Consider the following 27,247-nt stretch of genomic DNA (forward strand, 5'->3'; position numbering starts at 1 on the left):
ACTTTTCCAAATGTTACATTAGAGATACTTCAAAATAATGTACTTTCATATGATAATATAACTTATATTAGTACAATAACTTCAAAGGATTAATCATTAAAAGAATTTAGAAATGTTAATATGGTAATATCTTCAGAATGTGTTTCTGTAACCTCCACCTCTGCTAACCTCCTTCACGCACTTCTCAAACTGGTCCCTTTTCAATCCATTTAGCATGATTGATATCATGATTAATGAGAACCTGACAGGTTGTTTTTGTTTTTCTCCTGATGATTCGAAATATGGAGCTATGCTGAAATGCTTAGCATCAGCTAAAATCTATTAAAAGAAGGAAGGAAAAATAAAATTTGTCCATTTAATTGCACCAACTGAAAAAACTTGCACTAAAATATCCTCTCCTGGTTTCTTTTTGGTTTGAGGCTTTGAAGCTTGGCTTAGAAGAACCACACATAAAAAAAGGGTTCGTGCAAGCACCCAGTCCTGCAGGAGGGGGCCTTTTCCAGACTCCTGTTATTCCAGACCACTCTAGTGAAAGTCGTTAGTGTGCGGCTGTTACACCTTCACTTAAATGTGCTTTGCTCAGCTGAAAATTACATATGTCCATGAAAAACGTCACCTGCCAACCTCATTAGTTATAATTTATGAGCGCCAGACCTTGGTCCTTGAGTTGATGGATCATTTTAAACAGTTTTCACAATCGACATATGCATTTAACTGAATCAATTATTACCAGTTTTGTAATATTTAGGAAAGCAAAGAACACAACTAGGCTATGTATGTATTCACTGCAATAACAACATAAGTCACTGCATGCCTTTTGTAGTAAACTCAATCACAGCTATATACACAGTTAGACACATCAAGGTGCTAGCTTCTAGTTTCATTATACAGCCACATTGGTTTGTTTAACCGTCGTCTCATTCGAAAAGATTGAGTTGCTGGCTCAGCACAACTAAAACTAAATATTTAAGTGTTTGAGGTGCGTGTGATTCATTCCTCTTAGTAAAGGGGTATACTTTAACCTGGTTGTTTTTTCTCAGCATTCACATATTAAAAATCATTTTTTTAACAAATACACATGTTCATTACTACATTACATGGAGCTGGTAGACAAAATCAAGTTCAGTCATTGGGGTTAGTGTATTAAATTGTATGTATTTTTCTTCTTTTCTACTGCTTTGTGTGCACATGAATACACAGTACACTGCCCTGCTTTCTTGTGAATACAATTGTGTCTTATTACAGGATAAAATGGTGGATTAAAGGAGAAAAACACATCTGCTCAGACTAAACAAAGAAAGAAAGGACTGATGGTAAGTCTGGAAGAGATTTTCAATGTTTGTTTAAAGGTGCATTTAAGTGATGCTGCATTAAAGGACTCGGCATAAGAGGTTCTCCTCAACAATTATTCTAGAAACACATGAACTGTAATCTTAACTCTCAAAATTGTGCTTTAAAAAGAGCCAAATTATGATTAAATTCAGTCTTTGCCAAATATATGTTGAGAGAAAAAAGGTCAATAATGTGCAAATCTTTTTATTGATATAAATCACTCACATATACATAATTATAAAGATGATGTAAAGCACTTTGAATATGTTAGTCATTATTTTAACTTGAAATAATGTTGTATTCAACTATCCATACACAGGATCTGGAGCCTATCACAGGAGTAAAGGTGAGGCATAACTTGGAAAGGCTGCCAGTCTGGATTCTGCTATATGATTAGTAAAATTTGAACCCAGCATTTCACAGCATTAGAGATTTCCCTCATTAAACAGCTCATCGTTTGCATTCCATTAAGTCATTCCCACAGGCTCGAGATCATCCATGTGTCATGACTGCTTATGTGAAAATAAATACCAAACTGTTTTCATGGATTTACCAAAGGCAGATAAGGTGAAAATGCCATTATAATATATATTTTTAAAAACTTACTCAACAAAGATGATGTTGACCTCATTCTGCAACTGTTTATAATAATGTAAAAGGGGAAGATGTGCAAGTCAATGTTTCTGCTCCAAAATCAGCCAAATGAGAAAATAACTTTGGAAAGGACAACACAAGAAAAAACAGGGCAACACTGACCTGTGAGAAATATGATGACTGTCGAAACAAAGGTTATTATAGGTGACAAAAATCAAACAAAAAACGAAAAGAGGATGTGATTTAAAAATTATTTATTGTTGTTATTGTGGGGAAAAAAACTACTAAAATCAAAAAGAAACTTTTCATTTAAAAAATGTAACAATTTTGTTAGATTAGAGATGTCTTGATGCATTCTCAATCATCCAGGAAAGTAAATCTCCAAAAGTTGAATCTGTTCATCTGGACGTAGCGTTTTGTGGGAGAAACGTTTCGTCACTCTTCCAAGTGACTTCTTCAGTCTCAGCTGACTGCAGGTTTCCCCAAACCTTATAAACAGTACATTTGCATAATGACTGAAACCAGCCCACTGAAGGAACAATGGGCTGTGAGGTCAGTTCCTTAATCATAATTATGCAAATTCCCATGACCATTGATCAACGATCACTGACCAAAATCCACTGATCAAAGAACACTGATCAATGGCCATACCATTCACAGAGAGTTGGGGAATGGCTGCAATCACAGCATTGTAAGATGGCGAAAGATGTACCCTTAGGCCCCCTCCTCAATTCAGAGATGGTCTTTCCCTTTTCACGTAAATGGCCTCCTTGACTCCGCGCTCAAACCAGCGCTCTTCCCTGTCCAGGATGTGTACATCCTCATCGTTGAAAGAGTGTCCACTGGCCTGTAGGTGTAAATAAACTGCAGAGTCCTGGCCTGATGAGGTAGCTCTTCTGTGTTGTGCCATCCGCTTCGCTAGAGGTTGTTTGGTTTCCCCGATGTATAAATCCTGGCAATCCTCCTGGCACTTAACAGCGTACACTATGTTACTCTGTTTGTGTCGGGGGACCCGATCCTTGGGGTGGACCAGTTTTTGGCGCAGGGTATTTTGGGGTTTAAAAGCCACAGAGACCCGGTGTTTAGAAAAAATGCGTCTCAACTGTTCCGATACTCCTGACACATATGGGATCACTACAGGTTTTCGCCTGGGCAGCGGTTGTCCTTCTCTCCTGGATCGGCTGGAGCTTTCTTTAGGTGTCTTTCCAGCTTTGACAAAAGTCCAGCTGGGATAACCACATTTACTCAGGGCCTCCTTGATGTGCCGTTCTTCTGCCTCCCTGGCCGCTGTGTCAGTGGGGATGGTGTTCGCTCTGTGTTGTAGCGTCCTGATGACACCCAGTTTGTGCTCCAGTGGATGATGAGAGTCAAACCTTAGATACTGATCCGTATGCGTAGGTTTACGGTACACATCAGCTTTTAGATGTCCCCCATTACTGATGGAAATCTCACAGTCTAAGAAGGCTAACCTGCCACTTTTTATATCCTCCCTGGTGAATTTGATGTGTTGGTCCACCGAGTTAATGTGATCCGTGAAATGTAGTACGTCCTGAGATTTGATTTTCACCCAGGTGTCATCCACATATCTGAACCAATGGCTTGGTGGTGTTCCAGGGTAGGATAGCAACGCCCTCTTTTCCACTTCTTCCATGTACAAGTTGGCCACGATGGGTGAAACTGGGGAGCCCATGGCACACCCATGTTTCTGCCTGTAGAACTGACCCTTGTATGTGAAGTAGGTGGAATGAAGACACAGTTCCAAAAGCAAACACACTTGGTCGATGCTGAGAGTGGTCCTGTTGCTGAGGTTGGTGTCATCCTGTAATCTCTTACGGACTACCTCCAACGCTTCCGTGACTGGGATGCAAGTGAAGAGAGATGTAACGTCGTACGAGACCATGGTTTCATCTGCCTCCATAATGACATCTCTCACCTTCTCAACAAAATCCAGGGTGTTCTGGATGTGGTGTTCAGAGCTGCCCACCAGCGGGTTGAGGATCGAAGCCAGAAACTTGGAGATGTTATAGGTGACCGAGTTGATCATGCAGACAATTGGTCTTAAAGGTGCACCCTGTTTATGTATTTTCGGTAAACCATACAGACTTGGTGTAGACTCCCCTGGGTACAGCCTGTGGTATGAGGTCCGGTCGATTGCATAATTATGATTAAGGAACTGACCTCACAGCCCATTGTTCCTTCAGTGGGCTGGTTTCAGTCATTATGCAAATGTACTGTTTACAAGGTTTGGGGAAACCTGCAGTCAGCTGAGACTGAAGAAGTCACTTGGATGAGTGACGAAACGTTTCTCCCACAAAACGCTACGTCCAGATGAACAGATTCAACTTTTGGAGAATTAGATTAGAGATATTTTGTGCCCAATTTTCAAATTTAAAAAGTTTGAGAATCATAGAGAAAATCTCTTTAGCTGTAGTATTTGTTCATTTGTCAAATTTATTATCTTAACTTACCACACTTTGACACTTTGATATTTTCACTGAAAATGTGGAAGTCTACAAGACTGTGCCTCAACTGCCTTCAAAAAGTTACACCTATATAGAGTTTCCAAAATCTTACCTCTTGGCAAATGCCCTAAATAATATTTACAAAGACTAAAACTAATGGTGAAATTAATAAAAAATATAGATAAACAACATAAAACAGTAAAGAGCCCAGAAGTGGGCTCTATATAAATAAAATTGGATTGAATTGAATTGAAAGTGTCACTTAGTGCCACTAGCGCCATCTAGTGGTTATCCATTTAAACCCTTTTCTAATTTTAATGCAAAAACTTAATCGGGAGAAAAAATGATTTTGTCTTCTGGAATATTACAGGTATAGAATTTGGCATAGCTGTTTTCTAATATTTCCTGATGGCTATATGTTTACATTTTCCATAATATTGAAGTAAAAATACCAGTTTAATCTTTCCTAGAGGGAAAGAATGAAATGAACACAGGCATGAATTAATATACTAGAAACCCTCTTGATTTAAAAAAATAAATAAATAAATGAATGAATCAATTGGATATCACAAGGTTCTAATCATCACAGAGGTGTGAAATTGGGGTAAATTTCTGGACTGTTTTTAGCAGGATTTCATCTTACTGGCACTTCCACATGACTGCTTCAGTGAGTCACCACTGTGATCTGACTATTTGTACTCCTCCAGACATCAAGAGCCACAAACCAGATGCATTACTGAAAGCATAATTTAAAAATCCTCTTAGCTGCCCATGAAAATACATTTTGTTCTCCCTTTGTTGCATCGTGAAAACGACAAACAAAAAGGTGCAATATTAGTCATACTGGCAATTACGAAACCTTTGGTGGGTTCAGTAGGAAGATGTATATTCTTATTCCTGGCAATTTGAAAAGCAAATTCACTTGCTCAGGAATTTTGCATTCTGACCAAAAAAGTACATTAATTCTATATTAAAATTGTACATATTAAGTACTTTTTTATACTAACAGAAACAGAAACTGGGTCACAAGAAAGGTCAGCTTGTGCTTGAGATGATTTAATGAAAATGGGAATTTGAGCTGGCTTTCTCCAGCAAATTTACACACTCCTGGTGTAGTTGTATAAAGAACAGAGAGGACATTTTAAATCTCCCCAAACTCTTTTACACTGTGGAGAAGGTATCAGAGAATAAGGATTGAAAACCCATGAATATATTTTTTCTCTTCAGACCAGTCTGAGAAATCTGCTTGAGCTTTTGGTATTTGCAGAATATCCTTTTTTTCCAACATCATAATAACCTGACATAAACCATACCAGTTTAAATGGAAGAGATTTGAAATAAGCTCACAGAGTGTATTTAGATTTCAGATGTGTAGATATATTTATAACCCATTGACTGTCTTTTGCTCTTCTGATATCGGTTAAGGCTGGCATGGCACTGCACTGGCTATCACACTGGGGGAAAAATACTAAAAACAAACAAATAATTCTTTGCAATGCAGAAGCTGCCACAGACTTTGTCTCTTTCACTCGAACTTATTTTCATCCATCCATTTTCAACTTGTATTTACATGAAAATAACACTAGAGGGCAATAGTAGCATATCTTTAAATGAGCCTATCCTCAAGTAACTTTTTTCATCCAAACTATTGAAATTCACACTTAAGCACCACTTTTTTTTTTTCCTGGTGTGTATAGACGGCTTTACAGAGAGCTGCCAAGCAGAAAAAGAAAACTATCCTTTTTAATTAAACTGCTCTGAATCTGCCACTGGACTCGAGGCGCTTTTTTGACCGCGGTGGGGAAAAAAGCAGATTATTTAACACTGAAAAAAATATTCCAATAGTAAATCAAGTTTTTTAAATCTTACATAAGTGAACGGCCATAAAATGTAAATGTGTTTATTATTCATGAGAAGTGTCACTGTGAATAGTGCTGCGAAGTAGAGTAGAGAAGTGTTACTGTTGAATAATTTCATCGCTGACATTTTTAATAACAGTAAGAAGTAGTGGTATAATAAAAAAAAGGGTTAAAAATGTATAACAGTGCTATGATAAACTCCTTTCTCTTGCCTGTGGTGTGCCACACCTATGACAGCCCCTCCAGCAACCCTGATGTGGATAAGCAGAAGAAAATGGAGGATTTAAGAAAAGAAACAAATAAAATAAATTTTAGTCAGATATGAAGTATTCCCTCACAAATGTATATTTAACAACCTAAAACTGTTTGTTTTAGTGCATCCCTGAATAAATGTCCTCAGTTATATTTTCCAGTGATTTTCCATGGTTATGCCAAATGAAGCCAATTTAATCTGTCCACTTGTATTTGAAAAATTGCTTCAGAAATGATCCAGGTCTCTATTTAAAGCTGGTATTTTAACAAGAAAGCTGCTGGTTTTGGACCTAAGATCACAATCCTCTTCGTAACCCTTTGACTAGCTGCCCTGAACCCAGACACGCAAGTTATATATTATTATATATTATCACATATGCAGATGGCTTTTAATAGCAGAAACCATTTAAGGTTTTAAAAAAAAACAGATTTATTCCATCTGTACAGTTCTGCACTACTCTTCTTATCAATCATTAACATTCCATAAATGCATGTTTTCTTGCCTTCTTGACTCTCGTTTGTAAGGTTCATGAACCGTGATGAGACAGTGCACGTTTTAAGGACTGCTCTGTTGTATTAACGAGGCTGTAAAGCCTATTGAAATCAGTTTGGCTGAAGGATCCTAATTAGCTCACAGGACTCCACTTGCCATGATGGGATGTGAAAACTGTTAACACGGGGTTTTATCTTTCATTTCAGGGTTATTTGCGTAGAATAATCCACTGCGAGAGGGTGTTTGTTAAACTGTGGATTTGGCTCTTTCTGCAGTTCCCTCATTGAAATCTGACCTTGCAGTAGACGGTACAGTTTATACTGAGCTTTCTGCATATTTTGTGCTCAATTTTACACATTTAAAAAGTTTGAAAATTACACAGCCTGCAATGACAGACTTACAGATATGAACAAAAGAAAGTTGATCACAGTAAAAGATTATCAGCTTTCTCTTTTATTGAAAAATATAGAAGTTATTTCAAAGAAAGAAAAGTGAAGATAAATATATTAATATACTGTAAAACCAGAATATGGAACAGGGAAAGAAAACAGTACATACTTGGCATATCACTACAGCCAGTGGGGGAAAAAAGGAAACATTCTTTAGCTGAACTTTGAGCCAGCTGTTTTACGCAGTTCTTATCTTTTTTTTTTTTTTTTTTTGCTCCCCACACCATTGCTGTCAGGGAATGGAAAACTTCTAAGCAGACCTGGGGCAGAGTGTGTTTGGAAATTCTTTTACATGGTTTATTCTGGCCTACTTAGGAGTTTCCCACAGAGAAAGACAACAAATGCCAGAAAGTTAAGATCATTATGCTAAAATACATTAAGTATTTTAGCATAATTTTGTGTACTTTTCAATAATTTTCTATTTATTTCTTCCAAAATCTACAGCAATATACTGCCTGGTGTTGCAGACAGCAGTGAAAATGTCGCAATGCAAACACAATCTGACCACACATGTACCATATCATGTTAAATCCAATATTTGCTTAGTAGGATCTCAAAGTCACACTGCTGGTAACAAAGCTTGTTTACTGTAATCGCTGATGGCACTACCTATATGTACATTATTTTATCAAAAGATAACAGCAAACTTCTTGGAGATGAACAAAAGGGATTGCATCACCCCAAACAATCCAAACACTACATGTTGCAAAACTGATCAACAGAAGACATCCTAAGATTTGGCCCATATACACTGAAATATAAAAAGAGGTCTATAATGCATATCTATACAGAAGTAGAAAATAAACTAAATCCAATGTGCTGCTAACATTACTACAGAAGCCCTGAGAGGCAAGTGAGGAGTTGAAAATTAAGGTGTCGTCTGTGTAATCTTTCAGAGTGATTTTTTCCCCCCACATCTGTGAGACAGGTGAAAAGAAAGGCTTCCACTAAGTAAGGAAAAAGAAAAGTTCTGCCAGGGCCACATTTCTTTTCATTTAACTAACCAGTAGTTTTGATGCTGAAAACCCAACCAATTACAACCAGAATGTAACTGAAAAAAGAAAATCAATGTGAAAAATTACAATGAAATGTTTCCAATATATTTGCACCCCAATGGGCTGAGTGAAAATATGTTAGAAACCCAAAAACAAACTTCCTACAAAATAAATTTAAAATACCCTGGCATAAGAAAACATTTTGGATCATGCGTTAAAAAAGAAAACCAGACACCCACTCAGGACTTCTATACCTTATCCAACAATATAGTTAACATACTTGGCAATTTCCTCAGGATCGCCTTTAGTTTCAGAACGTCTTGCAATCTGTACGGGCACATAGTGTTCCAAAACATTACAACAACCCAGAACAGAATGGCACAGCATCCTGATTCTATATACACAACCCTGCATCAGTGCCACAACAGGAAATTCCAAGCTAACATTTGTCAAAAGTGGCAATTAGTTTTTTTTAAAAACACGGAATAATAGAAAAAGGTCAGACATTAATCATGGATACAAGAAAGTAAAGTATGCACTCTTTCTGTGTAATTTATAGCTGAAAGTAATCTGGAGTAGCCTACTGAGTAAAACCAACTAAACACAAAAAAGCCAAGGGGAAGCAGCCCACCTATCCGTTTCTGGAGCAGTTCCAGCTGGTCGGGGGCCAATATTCTCACACATTTAATGAGTAGACTGGGAGAGGCCAGATGATTGGTTGATTTAATCATCTGTTCCTACTATGTGATTCTGGTTGGGTAAAGGAGTTGAGTATTATTACCTTTGGGTCCACTTTGGGAAGTAAATATCCTTCTCACTGCTCAGAGACATACCTGATGCCCATCTGTTAAGTGGCAGTCCTCTAATAACACTTTAAACATGCTACATCCTTTCTCTGCTCTTACAGACAAGCCTGGACACATGTACAGAGAGAGGGAATGCTTTTGACAGAAGCATAAATGTTTAAATGTAATTATATGGTGGCAACTCCCTTCACAAATGTCTTACATCTTTCTACTGACCTGCTAATCCTACTTCAGCTAAGAAGCGGAATGAGAGACAGACACACACATTTTACCACAATCACAATTCCCGTCTTGCTTTTTTAAAAAAGTACAAGACACATAACACTTACAAAAGGCCTCTTTTTGACAATTCACATTTTTTCTGCATTAAAAAAAATCTTTCACCAACTCTGATTTTGTAAAAGACATTTCCCTGTAATGAACATAGGAGCAGGAGTGATTTAAGACAATTTATTGCCTACTTAAGGCCAGTATTTAAGTGCAATTCAGCCAACCTCTAACAAAGAAGATGGTTCTGTCTTTAGTACCCTTAAGAAATTATGATATCTGGAAAAAACAACAACACAATTTTAAGACCAAGGAGTGCACATTAAGAATGATCCATCCCTTATGACAACAAATTAATAAATATTACAGCTGTCTGTGAATTTAAAGAATGCAGACATTCCCAATGAAAAACAGAAACAAAATAAAAATCTACCCAACTCAAAACAGCAGCAGGCTGCTGTATACTAACTCCCAGGTATTGCAGCTACAATAAAGTAGAAAATAGCATAAATCAACTGTTAAACTCTTAAAAAGGCATAACTTTGTCTGTTTAGTGTCTATGCCAACATAGTGTCATTGGCAAATAAAACCCCATATTCACTCACACACACTGGGATTACAAAGCCATGTGGGTTTCACTCCTCATCCTTTCCCTACATCCTTCCACAGAATCCATACCACACATCCACATTACCTAATCTCACTGTCATCTCTTCTCTCCTCTTAAAATGATATGTCTGTGATATTATTTACTAATGGTTTGCAATTACTTCTTCTTGGTTAAGGGTTTAAATGTGGTAAACAATACTTTTTTGGGAAAACCGAGACTTTACCAGTAATATGAGTAAACCCAAACACTTCAAAAGGGCCACTTTGTGAGCCAGTCAGTCTGCACTCTAGCGTGCATTTAGCCCACCTAGCTACAGCATGGTGAAAAAGCCTTATTTATCATGTTTAGTGTCCTTTTCAACTGTTCGTGGCAGCTAAAGTCTAAACTCTAATCTCATCATCATCATCCTCGTCCATGAAGGTGAAGTCTCTCTCTCCTTCTCCCCCGCGTGGGGAACTGTACTTTGCACTGTCCGTGTCACCGTCATGGAGGCGGTAGTTAGGTTTCTCCTCAGAACCAGAGCTGGACACAGAGCAGCTATCCATATTGTGGTGGTTGTTCTTGGTTTGTAGCTCAGGGGTGTAGGGATCCACCATGGCTTTTTGCTGGTACATGCTGCGAGGAGGCCTTGCAGGGGCTCGCTCCTCTGCATCGTCATCATCTATGTGGGGAATGAGGGACGGCGAAGCATGGCCCTCGCTTCCCTTGCCTTCCTCGTAGCCAAGGTCATCCTCCTCCCAACCTTTCTTTTCCATCACGCTCAAGATGTCCCCGAGCATCGAAGGGCCCAGGTCAATGTGGAAGGACATTATTGACTCTGCGTGCTTCATCCCACCTCCCTTAGGCATGGATGGAGGCAAATCTGTAGGTTCGCCAAAATCCCGTTCCTCAAGCTCTGGATCAAGGGCTGCCATAGCTGCTGCTCCATTTAACGGCTTGCTTTCGATCTCATTCACCTTCTTCATTGGGCTTGAGGAAACGCTCTTTGGCAGTTGGATACCTCTGTTAGTACCCTCGTCGTTCAGGTACGGCAGGGATATGGCGGTCTTCACAAACTGGGAGGAGCCTGCAGAAGGTGCCATCGCATTGTACTCACACTTATCCGCCCGATTTACAGACTGAGATCGCTTGCTGTTTCTGAAGGTACGGGACAGAAGCCCGGGCTTGGAACTTGGTGAGCCTTGCTTTTTGTCTGGCTCCCTGGGAGGTTCTCCTGAACGGGTGCTGAGAAATGAGGTGTCCCCAAAGGCATCGCCCCCTCGGCCAACGTGCATGGTGTGACGGAAGTCCCCCAGCGGAGCACTGATCATCTCAGCGGTCAGGTCAGCCCGAGACCTCCGCTTTGACTGATTGGAGTTGCTGACCAGTTGCTTAAGAATGGGCATGATGGCAGTCTTTTAGTTATGATCCACAGGTAAAATTTAAATTAGGATCTCAAGGTGGTCAGGAAAGTTCCTTTCAAAGTTTTTAGCAATTGCAAGGGATGTTGTCAAAGCACATATAACTTCAGGTGTTTGAGTAGAGCCATTCTGGTCCTTTGTTGAAAAAGCCTGTGGTGAAAAAGAAGAAGAATACAAAGCATTAAAACCACATCAGTAGTTCTGTAAACTAAATGTAGCTCTGCAACATGGCAGGCAATGTGAAAACAAGTAAAAAAAAAGAAAAAAGATTCCATTAAAAACTGAGATAAAAATGTAACATTCTGCTTTGAAGATTTCTTTCTATTCATTCCTCATTACTCACTATTGCATAAAACAGTCTTTTCTGATCTCCATCAAGCATGGAAAGTTTGGTAGCCAGGGCTTCAAAATGAAGGCTCACTTGAGTGGTTCTAAACTCTAAAAGCCTTTCTATGCAGAAGACTGTAAGGGTGTTATGCAATCGTGAAAAGGCTCACTTGTACAAAGTTCAAAGCACCCTCACCTTACTCCAACCCAGTCACAATAGCCCCTGTGAAGTTTTACCATGGTAAACTTCATTCCTATTCAATTCATCAATTCATCTGATACATTTTTGAGCTTTTTCTAAAAGTCTAGGGCTGCTGTTGTGACCTGTTTTTCATGGGCTGCAGTGCCTGCCATCACTGCTGTGCTTTAGTTCCCATTTAGGCCCCTGGCTGTTACATAACCAGCAAGACACAGGATACTGTGAGCTAGAGCAGTTGAAGCTGGCAGGAATAAAAGAAAGAAGAAGAAGAAAAAAAAGACTGAAGAGGAACAACATCTCTTCAGCATGGATCGACTTACAGCACAGCTCAGAAAACTCCAGACCGACTACATTTTGCTCTCACCCTCCCCTGTTTTCAAGAGATAGATAGTTTCCAAAAACTGCTTTTTATGTTATTCTCTTTTTGGGGGGAATTTGTCTTTTTAAACCCTAAAGGCAACACTTGAACACTTCCAGCGGTGTATTTTGTTCCGTATTAATCTGTTTTTCATATAACAGACATCAATCAGCAACTTCTATTACATTTGTCTATAAAGCTCTGGTGAAAAGTAGGAGATTAAAAGGTTTTGAAACCCCCCTTTGGAAAGCAGAATGATTCTTTCACAGGTCAGTTTGATCTTTTCCATGCCAAATGACTATACAACTAATTTTAATCCTTAGACCAAACTGACCTTAAACCACTTAAACCTTGAAACATGATCTTAGAACAGAAATGCAGTGGAAAAGAGGTTTAAACACCCACTTATGTGCTAGCTACAGTCTACTAGCTCCATGTGTTTCTGACATTAACAATGGCTTCAATTGTTTAAGCCAGACAGAAATACCATTACTCTCAGTGTTTTCAAACTCACGCTGAAGCCCACGCTCTAGGGCAGCATGCGTATCCCCCATGAATGAAAGGGGGCTTCACTCAACAATATTCCAAAGGAACGTCACCCATGAAAACATTTGCATCTCTGACAAGAACCCATTCAATTGGAAAGGGAACTGATGCACTAGAGGGAACAGAGGGGGGCTTGATAAATGATAAAAGCTAGTGCTCTTTTTTTTTTTTTTTTTTGCTCTTCTTTCAAAAGACAGATCATCCCCAAAGAGTACTAAATTCTATCCACTGCCACATTTTTATCTTCCATATTCACCAGCTTCATTCAAGATTTCTTCAGTAGTTCTGGTGCTAATGGAAGAGACACATTGTTCTCACAGTGGTTGAACAGAGACCAAATGTAATAAGGATAGTACTCCAAAGGCTTATTTTCTTGTTCTGTTGTAAAAGCTATTTGAGTTCAAGTTCACACCCATATACGTGACAACTGGAAAGAGCTTACTGTTACTAAAGCTATTTACACCGCAACTGGGTGCCAAATTACAAGATTATAGCTTAAAGCAAACAAACACCACCAATATCCCTCGGAGCGGAGGCACCGTTGTTAAATTAATGCAGTATGATCCATCATTGGGTAAACCCTTTATTATTTCATGCATTGTGCAGTTGCCCCATTAGTATCTGCTGCACAAAAGATTGCTGAATGTGTGGGTGACCGCTAAAGACAACTCATCATCTTCCATGTTCCTCCCTGCTGCACAAAGTTTTGTATTTCTCTATGGCAACGTCAGAACTGAGCGCTGGCTACCAAGTGGGCTTCCTGTCTCTAAGCTGACCAGAAACAGCGAGAAAGATTTTATCCCCTACATGGAGAGATCAACTCATTCAGATGGATTAACCCTTCCTGGTGACCACATGCCAGGCAATAAGACAAAGTTCACAGTGCAATAGCTGAGGGGCGAAAGCTTTTGATGTGCCATGTGACTCGAAGACATTCAACCTCAGCATAAAAGATGTCACTGAGTTCTCAGATATCAAAAAGGTGCAAAACTCACACCTTAAGTCATTCTAGGAAATGGCCCATTTTATGCCTTGGGGAGCGCCTTGGTCTTTGATGAGGAATAGTTTCAAAACCCCGCAGGGTCATCAAGACCCCATTATTGTGGCTGTGACAAAAAAATGAAGTATGACCTGCCTGGAGTCCTGTCATATTCAGTTTTAGCCTTTCAGTACTTTGTAAAAAATACATTATGAGAAATGACACTGTCATTTCCACTATTCAGTTTCAAAATAACACTCCAGAATGGTTCAATGCTCTCCATATGAAACGGTGGCAGTGTTAAATGTTCTTTTACACAGAAAAGGGATGTTTCTTCTTTGTTTTTTAGTTCTCAGGGGAAATCTGTCCATGCTGTCATCAGATATATGTACATTTAATGCTTAGATTGTTAAAGTCATTGGCAGCATGACTATCAGCACTATAAAAATTATTTTGGAAAAGCAAACAGATTCAAGGACTCATTTTCATTCATATCAGTAGAGTGTATTTGAAGAGGAAATGGTGACCTTTTAGATAGATTTCATTGCACAATAGGCGAGCGGGAGTATCTTATTGTTTGGTTTTCTGTTTCTAGGTGACCCTTTGTTCTTCTCAGTTTATTACTGTTACTAGCTAGATGAAAGAAATGAAAGTATGTGGCTTAACTATTCCGTCTAGATATCTAAATAGAAAATCATTGAAACACAAAAATGCTGTTATACCCGAGCATTTACTCATACATTGTGTTAAAAAGGAATTGGTTGACCAGTGATTCCAGTTTGACCTGCACACACTCCCAGCCCAGCTGGGGGCAAAATTCCATTTTAGCTCTTTTTCACACAGAAGATCATATTCCTATTGGATAGCTACTGATGCAACACAAAGAAGGCTTATACACGTTTGTGTCAGAGCACTCAGTGTGCATAAAAATATGAAGATATTGTTAGTTTGCTTCAGTTGAGAATCAGTTTTTGTTTTTTGTGCGAGTCAGTGACAAAGCCTTTATGTAATGGAGTCCCACATGACACCAGCTTGAACTGAGACAAGTGGTGACAGGGCCATGAATGATTAAGAGCATTTTATGTCGCCAGCAGAATGTGATGTGGGCAGAATGACATCACAACAGCCAACATGCTCATCAGCGCTCAGCGTAACGCTTGTAATCCTTAGGATCACAGGCGCTCTGCAGTCCTCGGCTATCCTGTGTCACTTTCTCTCCTTCCACTCAACGAAGAGGGGAAAGAGGCTTTGGCTGCTCATCCAATAACAACTTGGCTACTGTCATGTTAAACCAACCGGCATGCAGACTATATAAGAGTTTCTGTTTTTATCTTTGGCTCCATTTAAATTTTTTAAAGTGAGATGGAGAAACAGACTATCCTTTATTCACAAGGTGGAGGAGGCCTTCATGCAAATATTACAAGGAGTCAGGTGAAGGGTAAATTCAAACCTTGTTATTTTTAATACTAGAATAACAAGCATATATTTAAGCACACAATGCACTGCCTAAGCTGTCTCTGCAATAAGAAAACTTCGGCTTGTTTTAACCTTGAACTAACCAGAGTCGTCTCTATAGTTCATTCCCATTGTCAGTGTCATTGATATGCAAATGATTATTCAAGTTAGCCAACCCAATCTATGACATTGCTAATCAGTTAATCAATGGAGCTGCATAACAATGGAATGTTCTTAACTCAAAGTGACAAAGAAGATTGGGAAATTTCATTAGCACTTATTCTGGCAGGCTCTAACCTTCACACCAAACATCTCATTCCCACGGGTGGGGGGGCCTGGGGGTAAAAAAAGCACTGAAATAACAAAAAGTTATATGCCATGGAGAAGAACGACTGCTGAAAGGTGAAACAGATCACAGTGCTGAAGGAGTTAAAAATAATACATTCAATTATTTATCTTATTTTACAGTAATTTGAATTTGTATTAATGTGAGTTCTGTGGTTATGTTCAAAAATGTTTTTGTAACATGTAAGAGAAATAAAAATACTATTAAATATGGTGCAAAAACTAAAGGATTAGGAGAACTCATGAACTATGTATGAGTCTGATTTCGACTCACATCATGTAACTGCAGCTCATTAGCAAAGCCTCCCTCTGACTTCATGGTGCTTTTTCATGTGCCTCAAAGTTTCCTCCAAGCAAATCTACTTACTTGCCTTAACTCACCACACAGATAATAAATAATAAATATAAATATGCCGTTTGTTTTGGCCTTGCTTCGCTTGGTCCGCCTGCAAACAGCACCCAAAAACTAAATCAGAACTGCATCTAAAAAAAAAACAAAAACATCTGACTACCACCATAAGACAGTAATAAAAGACTTTTGACGTGATTTTCTACAATAGCATGCTCTACTGCTACTGACAAATAAAAACAATAAACTATCCTTTGCTTCTTTGCTTATTTATTACTGCCTGACACACAAGGAACCTGTTCTTCCTGTTTAACTTCATTTATAGTTACCTAGCTCCAAGGCAAGCCTTGCATGATAAACAGCAAAAATATCCTGAGCAGAAACATGCAGAATGTTATGACACTAATGGCCTCACCAGTCAACAGTAAAGGATATACATACTTAACACAGGTGAAACTGACTTGTACAAAGTATGATTACATGGTGAATGGATCCCATTAATATAAGCAGATCTAGAACATGCTCTACTCGCTTATTCGCAAGTCTCACTGCATATTTCAGAGAGAGAACAGGGAAGCAGTGAGAGTAAAATTTATCCAGCCAGTTCTTTTTTACTGAAGAGTCTGCCATGGCATTCCACTTCTAACACGCAGGCTCTAGGCAGAGCTGTGCAGACGCACGTCTGCAAGTTGTCACTAGTAAATTTGTAACATAAGCTATTCTTGTTGATCACTAAGTGTTCCCTCGGCTGATGAAAAGACAAAAGTTATAATATACAAAACAGACTGATAAGTGTTAAAAACATTAAAGTGAAACACAGCATTGCAGGGTGACACGCTATTGAGATTTTTAGATAAATACAAGCAAATGTCTCTGTAGTCTCTGCGCTGGTTGAATTCCCATAATCTTTTTTCGGTGTAGCCAGAGAGCTATGCTTTACTGATCCCAAGGGATATGAAGTGAAAATAAAGCTGTTTTTTTTTTTTCACATGAACTCCAAGAAAAGTTGAGAGAATCACTTCAGGACAATGTCTGAAGTAAGGAGACGGTCCACTTCTGCCTGAAGTAAGGAGAAGGTCCACTTGAGACACCCCGTCACTAGAGGAAATACTTTGTAGGGTTTAGGCGATAGTGCTGCGTGGGTAGAGCATGCAGACGCCAGGACGTACTGTATGACACCAGCAGACTCGCTGTGAATTCACTGGAATGTGTCAGTGTCACATGCCAGTTACTGGACATCCAGAGCTTGAAGGTTTAAGACCCTTCTGACTTTACTGAATATTTATATTCCCACGTATCTCCGATGAGCAATGTCTTACAAAGTTCAGGTCCAGAGTGCATTTGGGAAAATTACTTAAGTTGAATTATTACGATTTATGCAGGGAAGGAAACATAACCAAGAGTTTACTAATGCTATTATGCTGACCTGTTTTTCACTTAACTTATATTTTTACAGGTTTTGAGTTGTGTATATATTCTATGCCATATGGTGTGTGGTGGAAAAAGTTTGACAACCACAGTTTTAAACAATCATCGGTGTATAGTTTCATCAAATTCCAGCCAGACAGACTTGTGCTGTTGAAAGACTGTCTTTGATTTAGGAAATGCTGTTTATTTGGCCTAAAATCCATACAATGGTCGTAAATCATTTAGTACTAACAAAGCCTTTTTTCATTAAGAGCTCCTCTGGGCCGTTTCTAATGCATTAATTAGCAAAATGCTATATGTGCCTCAATGGCTTATGCTTACGTAATGCATTTCTACTGTACTGTAGCAAATTACAGAACCAAAAAAACTCCTACAGAATACCTTTGTTTTTACTTTAAAGGGTACAAGTGCAATAAACATGCATAGAGGTCATATAATAGGGTGCGCCAGGTTTTGTCATGATATACACTGCAACCTTGTTAAGCTGTAATAAGAGAACAGAAGCGGAAATTGATATGGGGTACAGTTTGGTCAAGATTTACCAGAAGCCTAAAAGGAAGCAATTGTGCCAGTGTCAAAATACAAGTATGGTTTGTGCAATCTGAACTTGAGATTTAAGCAACACAGCAGCTTAAAGATACTTGAAACCTGAAACAACAGACCAAATGGGCTTGCACAGAGGTCAAAGATGAGTTGTTCAGGTCACTCCTGAAATGCTGAGTGCTCCATCTAAAAAGCCTTCAGGAGTTCAAACAACCACGACACAAAAACATACCTACATCCGCATGACTGTTGCCAAAGTACCACAGACCCTCTGTGTGTGTGGAAACTGGAGTATCAGCCTCCAGGGCCCCACTGCCACCCAGGCAAAAACAAAAACACAAGAGGATTAAGAGCAGCATTTTCAGCGTGAGCGAATAAAACCAGCATGTCTGGGCTAGCCCTCTGCACTGCGACAGCTAACGCTACACCAGCGTCCATCTAGAAATCACAATCAAACAGGCCTTCTAAAGCCCCCCCAGCTTAGCCCTTTTCCCCAACTCCAAAAAGCATTTTCCATTCTTTATGGTGTATGGCACAACCTCCGATTACGACCCCAGCACTCCCTGTGACACAATCACCAAATGACTATATTAAGTGATATTTGTTTTCAATCTTTACAAATCCTCATATCCAGAAGCAGAGGACAAGCTTCCAAATGATTCTTTGTGTTTCCAGTCAAACTGCCCTTTTATAAATCTGTTATTCCTGCATGGCTGGACAAAGCAGCAAATACTGGGTGGGCTGCCATGCTGTGCCCCAGCCAAAGAGAGAAGAGAAAAAGGCTGGCTGAGAATCAAACAGATAGATAATGAACATGTTCCTTGATTAAAAAATAAGCCTCTGCCCAAACAAGTTTACCGAGAGTCTGTTCTGAGGGGGAAAAAATATATATATATACCCCTCCTCTTGGTGTATGAATAATATCTAGAGTAAAAATTAGAGGGAGTAAAGCCTTTCCCATGTGAAGCAATATTACCTCAGGGACTTGTGCAAAAAAGGGAAGGCACAGATGGATTCACTGAAGAGAAACACATCCTCAAAGGGGCGGTGGAGGGTGTCACCACATTGGATTCACTCAGTCATGCCAGCGCAGTGACAGACGTTCTTTCACCGTGTCCTGCATGAAATGTACCCAAGCCCTCATTATGCCTACTGTGGATGGCTTGAACTATACTCTGTGTGCGTGTGTGTGTGTGCGCACGTGAGCGTACATGTCTAATTAATCACCAAAATCCTCCCCATCAGTCTCTAACAAATAGACAGCATTCATGCCTGGTACCAGAGGTCAGGATCTGAGCCAAGTGGTTGAATTAACTGTCCAATAGCTGCTGGATCGTGAAACAATGCAAAATTTCAACTGAGGATTGTTTTGTAGACGACAAAGAGGGAAAGTAATGCTTTGTTGTAACATTTGGCTTGCACTATACTTAGAAAGTTTAAACGGCTTACATGCCGTATGGGCTGGTTGTTTTAAAAATGAGACCTTGGGGAAAAACCCCCAAAAATAAAAAAATTGGCACTATATTAAAAAAGATAATCTAGTGCCAGACAGCCAAACTCAACGCATATATCCACACACACTCTCTGGTAAAAGCAGCAGCAGGCCTCTCAATGTGACTGAAAGATAAGTGACAGTTTTCTGCTCTGCGTCAACTTATCAGCAGCTTGTGGCTTTTTTTTTTTTTTTTTTTTTGCCTTTTTAAAAATCAGCAGCCTCCTTGCTGAACTCAAATACACAACCTGACTATAAAGACCTTAAGCAGAGAGCCCTGACAAACAAGATGAGTTAATAAACCCCCATGGTGTTCACTTTAATGACGCCAACTGCAGCCAGCTAAACACTCACTGACGAAAGAGAACACCCAAGCCCGCAAACATAGTCACTTCAACCAGATAATAGCAATTCACAACAGCTGAGAAGCTGAAAAACGCCATGACAAGACAGAGATAAAAACTGTAACACGGTACACAGCTACTGCACTCCTGAAGCATATTGTAAGCTTAATTGCACCCTTCCTTGATTTACCTACATCCACTGTGATTTTGTTAGTGCTGTGTGTAGATGTTGTGCTTGCTGTGAGTGAGCATGTGTTTAAGTTCTTACCAGAGTGACTCTTCAGGAATGTCCAACTAGCACACAAGGATAAATTACATCTCAGTTGCTCCTCTAGGGTTGGGCAATCGTCATAGCCAAAGCGCCCTATCATCATCCTACATGACTGCCAATATCAATAAAGAGCTAACTAATGCATCAAGATCATTTATTGGCATAACCCTAAGGTAAGGTCACTGAGATAAATGATTAGTCAGTGCAATAATCTAATTAAATATATCTGGGAGTTGGGTCAGAACGAACTTGAGATTCAAGTTTAACAATTTAGGAAAAAAATTGTAACAATAAATTCTGTTTATCTATGAGCCAGACGAGAAAAGAGCCAAAACCTAAGAGCTTTCATGCATCACCACCTGATTTTCTCAGTAAAAGCCTTTGAAGTATCATCGGTGTCATCTTACTGCAGTTCGTCTTTCTTTGATTTGGTTTTCTTAAAGACATTTGGCATACTACTTTGATTTGGCACTCAAATAACAACTTTGATTCCCTGGAAACTGGCAGCATAAAGTCTTAATTAGTAGAGTGCATACACTCAACCTGCTGTGGGTGTGAACAATAAGTTTAAAGTCCATCAGCCACTAAGTTTGAACTAACACAAATGTGTTCAAGAGTCATCAGCGAGAACGGGCCTGTGATGCTGAGTCTCATTCACATTCACATACAAAAAACTCTCAAAAAAACACAAGTATATACACACACACCTCACTAGCTCCCAGTTTGGATTTAGACAAACTGTACTTGTAACTGAGAAGCCAGCAAAGACACACAAAGCACAACGGAAAACAAAACAACAGAGAGGAAGGCGCGAACCAAACCCTTCTGGCACACCCAAAACCACACACACATACCTATAAAGGAAAACAGATTAAGGCAGGTACGCTCACACAGGACGGGCCTCAAAGCTGATTCATGTAAACGACACTGAAACACATTCATTTAAAACAAAGAGACAAAGGAACTTCGATCCTTATCCATTTAGGTATTGCAACTTCACCCTAGTCCATTCACAACACAGAATTGCTGACCTAGAAAAGGACCTCTATAGGCTCAGGCAGGAAGATGTGTGATTCTCACAGGATTATCAGATATGCATGACAAGAACCCACAACAACTCATGTGACTGTTCCCATCTCCTGAACTAGTTTCCTTGCATGACTTTGTCATCTGGTAGTCACAGTGGTGACCAACATACTTCCTTTGTCCTTTTAGTATGCTTAAGGCTAAAACTACATGTTTCTGTGGTCACTCAACGCTGGAAAACAATGATGGCTCATTGGAGTGTAAAAAAGGCCAATGACTGGACAAAAGCTGCCAGCTGCACACCCCCAGTTACTGTGTTTTTTGTTTTATACACTATATGATCCAAGTATACAAGAGTCAGCACATATGGTGCACAACTAAATCCTATAAAACGCAATACTGTGTCAGTAATTAAGAATAAGTAAGGACGTAATACAATCATAACTGGTTAATGATAAACTCTGTATTGCATGAAAGCTTCCACTGTTGCCAGTACAGCTGACAGAGCTGATGTAGTTTACACACATTCCTATTCAACTCTATGCCTGTTACTAGCATACTACCAGCTCCTGATCACCAACTCTGATGAGGAGGTCCTCATCATGAGCTTCAATCCTGGATCAGCAAAACTCAACAGGCCCCAGTAACAATGCAATTCTAGGCAGTTCTATATATATTAAACTATGTGTCAGCAGCAGTGCACTGGTTGCTAATGAAAGAGCTAACAAAGCATGGAGGAAGCTAACTGCAGCCAACAGGTTGGTAGTTTAGTATATGATCCAAGCCTATGTCAACAGTCCCTCAGCCAACATGGACAGCGATAACAGAGGGTGTTTTTTTGTTTTGTTGTTACAATGGCACGAGAAAGAGGAGCTCTCATGGAAAACCTGTGCAAACACAGGGAGAATATCCAACCTCCACACAGAAGAGCCCAACCTCCGTATCAACCTAGGACCCATTTGTTGTAAGGGACAGAGCTAACCACTGAACCACCATCTGATAAGACTTCTTATCTGTTACCTCATCCATTTGAGGAGGTATACTCAATGTGAGACCGTGAATTACAGAAGGATGCAGTAAAGACTTTCACTTTGAGCGGAACTATGACAAAAGCAAATAAATTAGCTAAATGATCATTCCATTTATGATCTAGGTCCTGTTGATACATTTTTAATTATTATTTTTTTAATCTATTTTTGCTACATTTTAATTTACAAAGTTAGGAAAGCAATCTTTCAATTGACCCTCATGCTGCCTTAGACATATAGCAAAACTCCCAGTCCTTTCCCCTCAGTGAGGAAAGCTTTATTAATCTAACACTGGTGCTGGATCAGTACCCTGTATTGGCAGCCAAGGTACCCATACCAGTATGTAACTGGAAGAAAAATAATTACCTTGTTTAAAAGTTGCTGCAACAAATTTTGCAAAGTAGATTTGTGTAACCACAAGGTCCAACAACAGGATTTTGGATTATGTGATTTGGACACGCCAATCACCCTGATGTTGGATATTGTTTTGTTATCTTCTTCCACATAACTGAAACCAAAGAGGGTGTTTTGAAACTTCGTAACATGGGATCGAGTCAAGCTGGCCACATTCAGCAGTTTTGAAATTGCCTTGCGTCACGCATGCCAATTTTCCAGACTGGTTTCACAGCTTTAAACAATTGAGTTTAAGACATTAACAGTGACAGGTGATGCAAAAACGTGATCATGCTGTGCCAAAAGATACAGTACTACTGCGTGACAAATTTTGAAACCTATGTCACAGTAAGTTATGCTGTCAACCTGTTGTTGGGAAAGGACAAAATGACTTTAATGTTTAGCAATGCAAAGAAAAATGTTTTTCCCGTTGAACTGGTTAGGTTACATTGATAACCAAAAAAGGCATAGGTATGTGATGGGGTGTCAGGTGCATAGGGGCTGTTTCAAAAGAAAAGAAAGCACACTCTTCTTCTGAGAAAAGATATGTCATTGTGAAATGAAATAGCAAAAAAACATGTTTAAAAAACAAAACAAAAACAAACAGAAAAAGAACACTGTTTCAGATTAGTTCAAATTGCTAAATATTTATGCAATTATTTCTAGAATGTAGATACTAGAAAATATGTCTACATGTCCAAGTTTCCATGTGAACAATTTCATACTTTTACCTCTAATTTGCCATAAAATAAGACGATGATGATTATATGTAGAGAGTGAGAGGCTTATGGTTAATTTTTTTTCACTTTTCTGACATTAAGAGTATAAAATATTGCACTATTGCTTTTCAGTCTGTTCAAAGGTTAAGTCAAACATCCTCAGTGTGACTGCTCTTCAAAGATCTCATTGCTTTCTTTGCAGGTGGGGTGAATCCTGTAATTGTCTGAAACAAAGCAACTTTCCTTGGGGAGTTCAACATAACCAGAAAGAACAGCTTAAAAAATGTACACACGTCACTCGTGAAATGATTCAGACTTTGCAGAAATTATCAGGCCTCCACAGTTTCAAAGCTCTGGAGGGCTTTTTTTTTTTTTTTTTTTTTTTAATGTAAATCCAAAAGGTATTAATTCACACGAATGACTCAATAATGACCTTTTGCTTGCTGCAAATTGCCCTCTTTGAGCCAAATGTCAAGACATTCTCTCATCATTACCTGTCGGTCTCCCATGGAGCTTGGAATAAAGGTGGATGGGCAAACAATTTACAAGGCCATTTCCTAAGGCATGGGAATATTACTCCAAGTTGTCACATCTGACTCCAGTTAACCAATTTATATTTATCGCCTAATAAAAACAAAAAGAAAAATGTTTCTGCTCTTACATTAAACCGTCACGTAGTATGAAACCCAGACACACAAATAAAACAGCAAGTCTATTCACAAGGAAATGAGGTGCCCTCAGTTTTTACGAACTACACAAAAGCTGCCTGAAGTAAATGTTTTCATGCACATGAGTCTAAATGCACGTCCACAACCCCTACTACTGCACACCCTCTTTCTAATATAAAACTGTAATGACCTCACCACAGCCAAGAGTTGGGAAAGTAGCCAGCTTCCTCAAAACGCAGCAGGAGTATCCTCCAGAGGAAACTCAAAGAGCCTCCATAGCAAAAAAAAGCACAGTCAGAGATGACACATACTCTCCCTCCCCTACTGGCTGTGCAGTGGACACAATAGATCTCGATGGTGAGATATCTGCCTGGCAGCTCTGGAGAAGTCATCCACTAAGGAGCTGAAAGGCCTGAAGTGTGTGCAGTAATGCAGTACTGTTGTCACTGGAAAGAAGACAGAGAGACGCAAGAGGATGCCAGGAAAAAAAAAAAAAAAGTGGCAGCGCTGGCAGGATGGTGACAAGTCAGTGTCGGAGTTAAGACAAGATTTCTCTAGTCAACTTTTAAGATGTAAAGAAGTGAGCTATTTTTTGCACTCGTCTAAGTTCTTTGATTATAGTTATCAGCACAGAGTACATAAATGATTCATCGAGCAAAACGACAAGAACAGACCAACCTTTGGGCTCTTGTTAACTACTGCTCTGTGTTTGTGTGTAGGACAAGGGCAACAGTCGCACAAAGACGACACCAGACCTGAACTCATCAGTCAACGCGTCCTTTCACTATTGTCCAGACCGACAGTTTAACAAGCGTGAAGAGCTGATGATGAGTGAGGAATAATGAAACAGAATGTTATAAAACGGACCTGCAGACTTTATGGACAGTGTAGTTAAAGTCGGGCACACACTATACAGCCTTCATTTAGAGCATGATGAATGAGGCCGGGCATGTATACAGCCACTGTGGCAATTCTTACAGCAAATTACTCAGTTCATCAGGCGGGATGATGACCATAAGAGGCAAGTGCCAAGTCTTTAAACACAAACAGGAAAAAACTCCCTAATGATTCAGGGAGGTGGACAAATATGCCTGCCAAAGTTGGGGTGAAAATAGCTGTTTAGATTGTAGAGCTCTTGCTAGATTCCCAGAAATTTCAGTGAAATCCAACAGCAACAGTATTAATGTTACGTAACTCTCACCGAAGAGAACTGATGCTCATACAACCATCTGCCCCCTGCTCTGATTAAATCATGACCCGTCCTGTAGCCAAATATAGTTATTTGGGACACTTTTCTCAGACTTTGCAACCTAGTTTTAACTCTGGGATTATCTGCTGCTTCATTGAGGAAGTTGCTCTTAGTTGCAATATGAAAGCCCAGAGTTTGTGGGCACATTACTACAGAGGATCCCAAATGTGAAACACGTCACTCTCCGCAATGGTAAACCCAGCTGATTCCTTTCTTGAGTAGTTTTTGGGCCCAAAACAAGAAACATATCCAACTTAAATAAATCATACAAAACTGGATTTGAAAAAAAAAAAAAAAAACCCTCAAGAGATCCCATGACTTTTAACGAAAGTTATTAGCTCAGCACAGCTTCTTGGCCATTATTCAAACTGAAAGCACAGCAAAGTCTATAGTGACATAGGTCATGAGAATGGTTCCACATCAGGCAGGATATTTGTAATAAAAAAGCAAAAACATTTTGGCTCTTGAAGATGTTTTAAACTTAAGTGGTGACTTTTATTGTATCATTGTTTGTCCCTGTACTTCGCAGTCTTCCTCGGACTGATGGAGGACACAGAGGACGCGAGAGAGCTCATTGTTTTGGCTCCATATGGGACCCCGAGGAGCTCGATGAAACTGCCAGGCTCTGATTGTCCAGAAGCAGATGACATTCAAATGAGATGCAGATTTCACTCCGTTGGCTTTACTTCAACCTACGCCTCTTCCTCTGACCCCACAGAGTATTCTGGAAACTACACTCAACACGCTGACTACAACCCAAGGATGACTAAAAGTCGTCATTCGTCATCAGAACAGCCCCTGGATACGTGTAATACAACAAAACATCACTCCTCAGATTACCGCGAAGAAACGTTACCTTTTTCTTTAAGGTCCACGCGGTGGCGAAGTTTCAGACTATATCCCACTCAACTTTCCGTAAACACCGCGAAGGGTGAGTAAGCATAAATTTAGTTTAGTGTCCTTGGAAAGAGAATCAAGACAGTTGTGGCAGGACGGTCCCTGTTCTGGTGCTCGCAACGTTCGTTTACTTTGCATCTGTGTGGCGCACAAAGCGGCCCTCCTCTCCTCCCCTCCCCTCCCCTCCCGCGCTGGAGAGCACCACCTCCTGCTGCGGTTTAAAGGGCCAGAGCGCCATTTATCCACAACGCCTAACAATAGCTGGGACTTCAACTTGAGTCTCCCAAGCCTGACCCCTTGAGTGGTAAAGGCTGTGCCCCAAGCTAGATGACTAGGACTAATTGCTGTGAAGTAAAACATTTGAACACTTGAGGGAGAAGCAACCACCTTGTGGCTTTCTGTACCTCACGGGCTACCTTAGAAATGAGGCTGGCAGGGAAAACTGACTCTGCAATGCCCACATGCAACAGAATTTGCCTGCTGGCACATCGAAACCATGGTCTAAACACAGATAAAAATAATAAAATCTCGCTTGCTTTTCTGAACAAGGAGATATACTGTTCTGTAATGTTGCACCCATATCTAGCTCCATAAAATAGCAGCTTTTTTTAAAAACTTATTAGACTTATTTATTTGTTATATATGTAGATAAAATACGAGTTCACAAATGCTAGTATGTAGACTAGTAGTTAAAAGTGGGCAGACCTTCATATATCATCTAACTTGTGAAGAAGGTAAATAACCATGCACTAAAGGTCACGCTATTATGGTTAAATCAGTATGTTTTCTCACGTTAGCCTTTTAGCACATCTAAAAGTACCACATAAAGGAGCGCTATTGGTTTCAAACATGCTAAATTTCAGAAATGTGCACTTAGTACAAGAGCACACAAATACAACAGGAGTTAATGTTCTTCTCTCTTCTAATTTGTAGTATTAGAACAAATGCAGTGAAAAGTAGCCTATTACTATAATTAAAGGTCCAGGCACATTGATTTATATTATCACTAACTCATAATAGCCATGGAGGTAATTAGGTTAGACATAGTGCCCTTTTCTCCAATTATTTCTGACAATTTCCAGATTACATTAAAAATGGCCTTTAATTTCACA

At 39.5% G+C, this 27,247-nt stretch overlaps 1 protein-coding gene across 2 annotated transcripts; it reads right to left on the reverse strand.

The window, feature by feature from the left end:
- Positions 1 to 7,425: 7,425 nt before the first annotated feature.
- cdc42ep4b (CDC42 effector protein (Rho GTPase binding) 4b) lies at positions 7,426 to 26,309 on the reverse strand. 2 transcript variants are annotated; one of them, XM_003453390.5, is made up of 2 exons: positions 26,095 to 26,309; positions 7,426 to 11,669 (listed from the first exon to the last, which is right to left on the reverse strand). In XM_003453390.5, exon 2 carries the CDS (start codon positions 11,502 to 11,504, stop codon positions 10,500 to 10,502), a length of 1,005 nt encoding a protein of 334 aa, XP_003453438.1. In that variant the 5' UTR covers positions 11,505 to 11,669; positions 26,095 to 26,309; the 3' UTR covers positions 7,426 to 10,499. The 2 variants fall into 2 exon arrangements, with proteins under 2 accessions (XP_003453438.1, XP_005458241.1); XM_005458184.4 differs by lacking the exon at positions 26,095 to 26,309 and adding an exon at positions 20,153 to 20,254.
- Between the last annotated feature and the right edge of the window lie 938 nt (positions 26,310 to 27,247).

The sequence above is a fragment of the Oreochromis niloticus genome, linkage group LG8 (genome assembly GCF_001858045.2).
Source record: "Oreochromis niloticus isolate F11D_XX linkage group LG8, O_niloticus_UMD_NMBU, whole genome shotgun sequence".
Classification (NCBI taxonomy): domain Eukaryota; kingdom Metazoa; phylum Chordata; class Actinopteri; order Cichliformes; family Cichlidae; genus Oreochromis; species Oreochromis niloticus.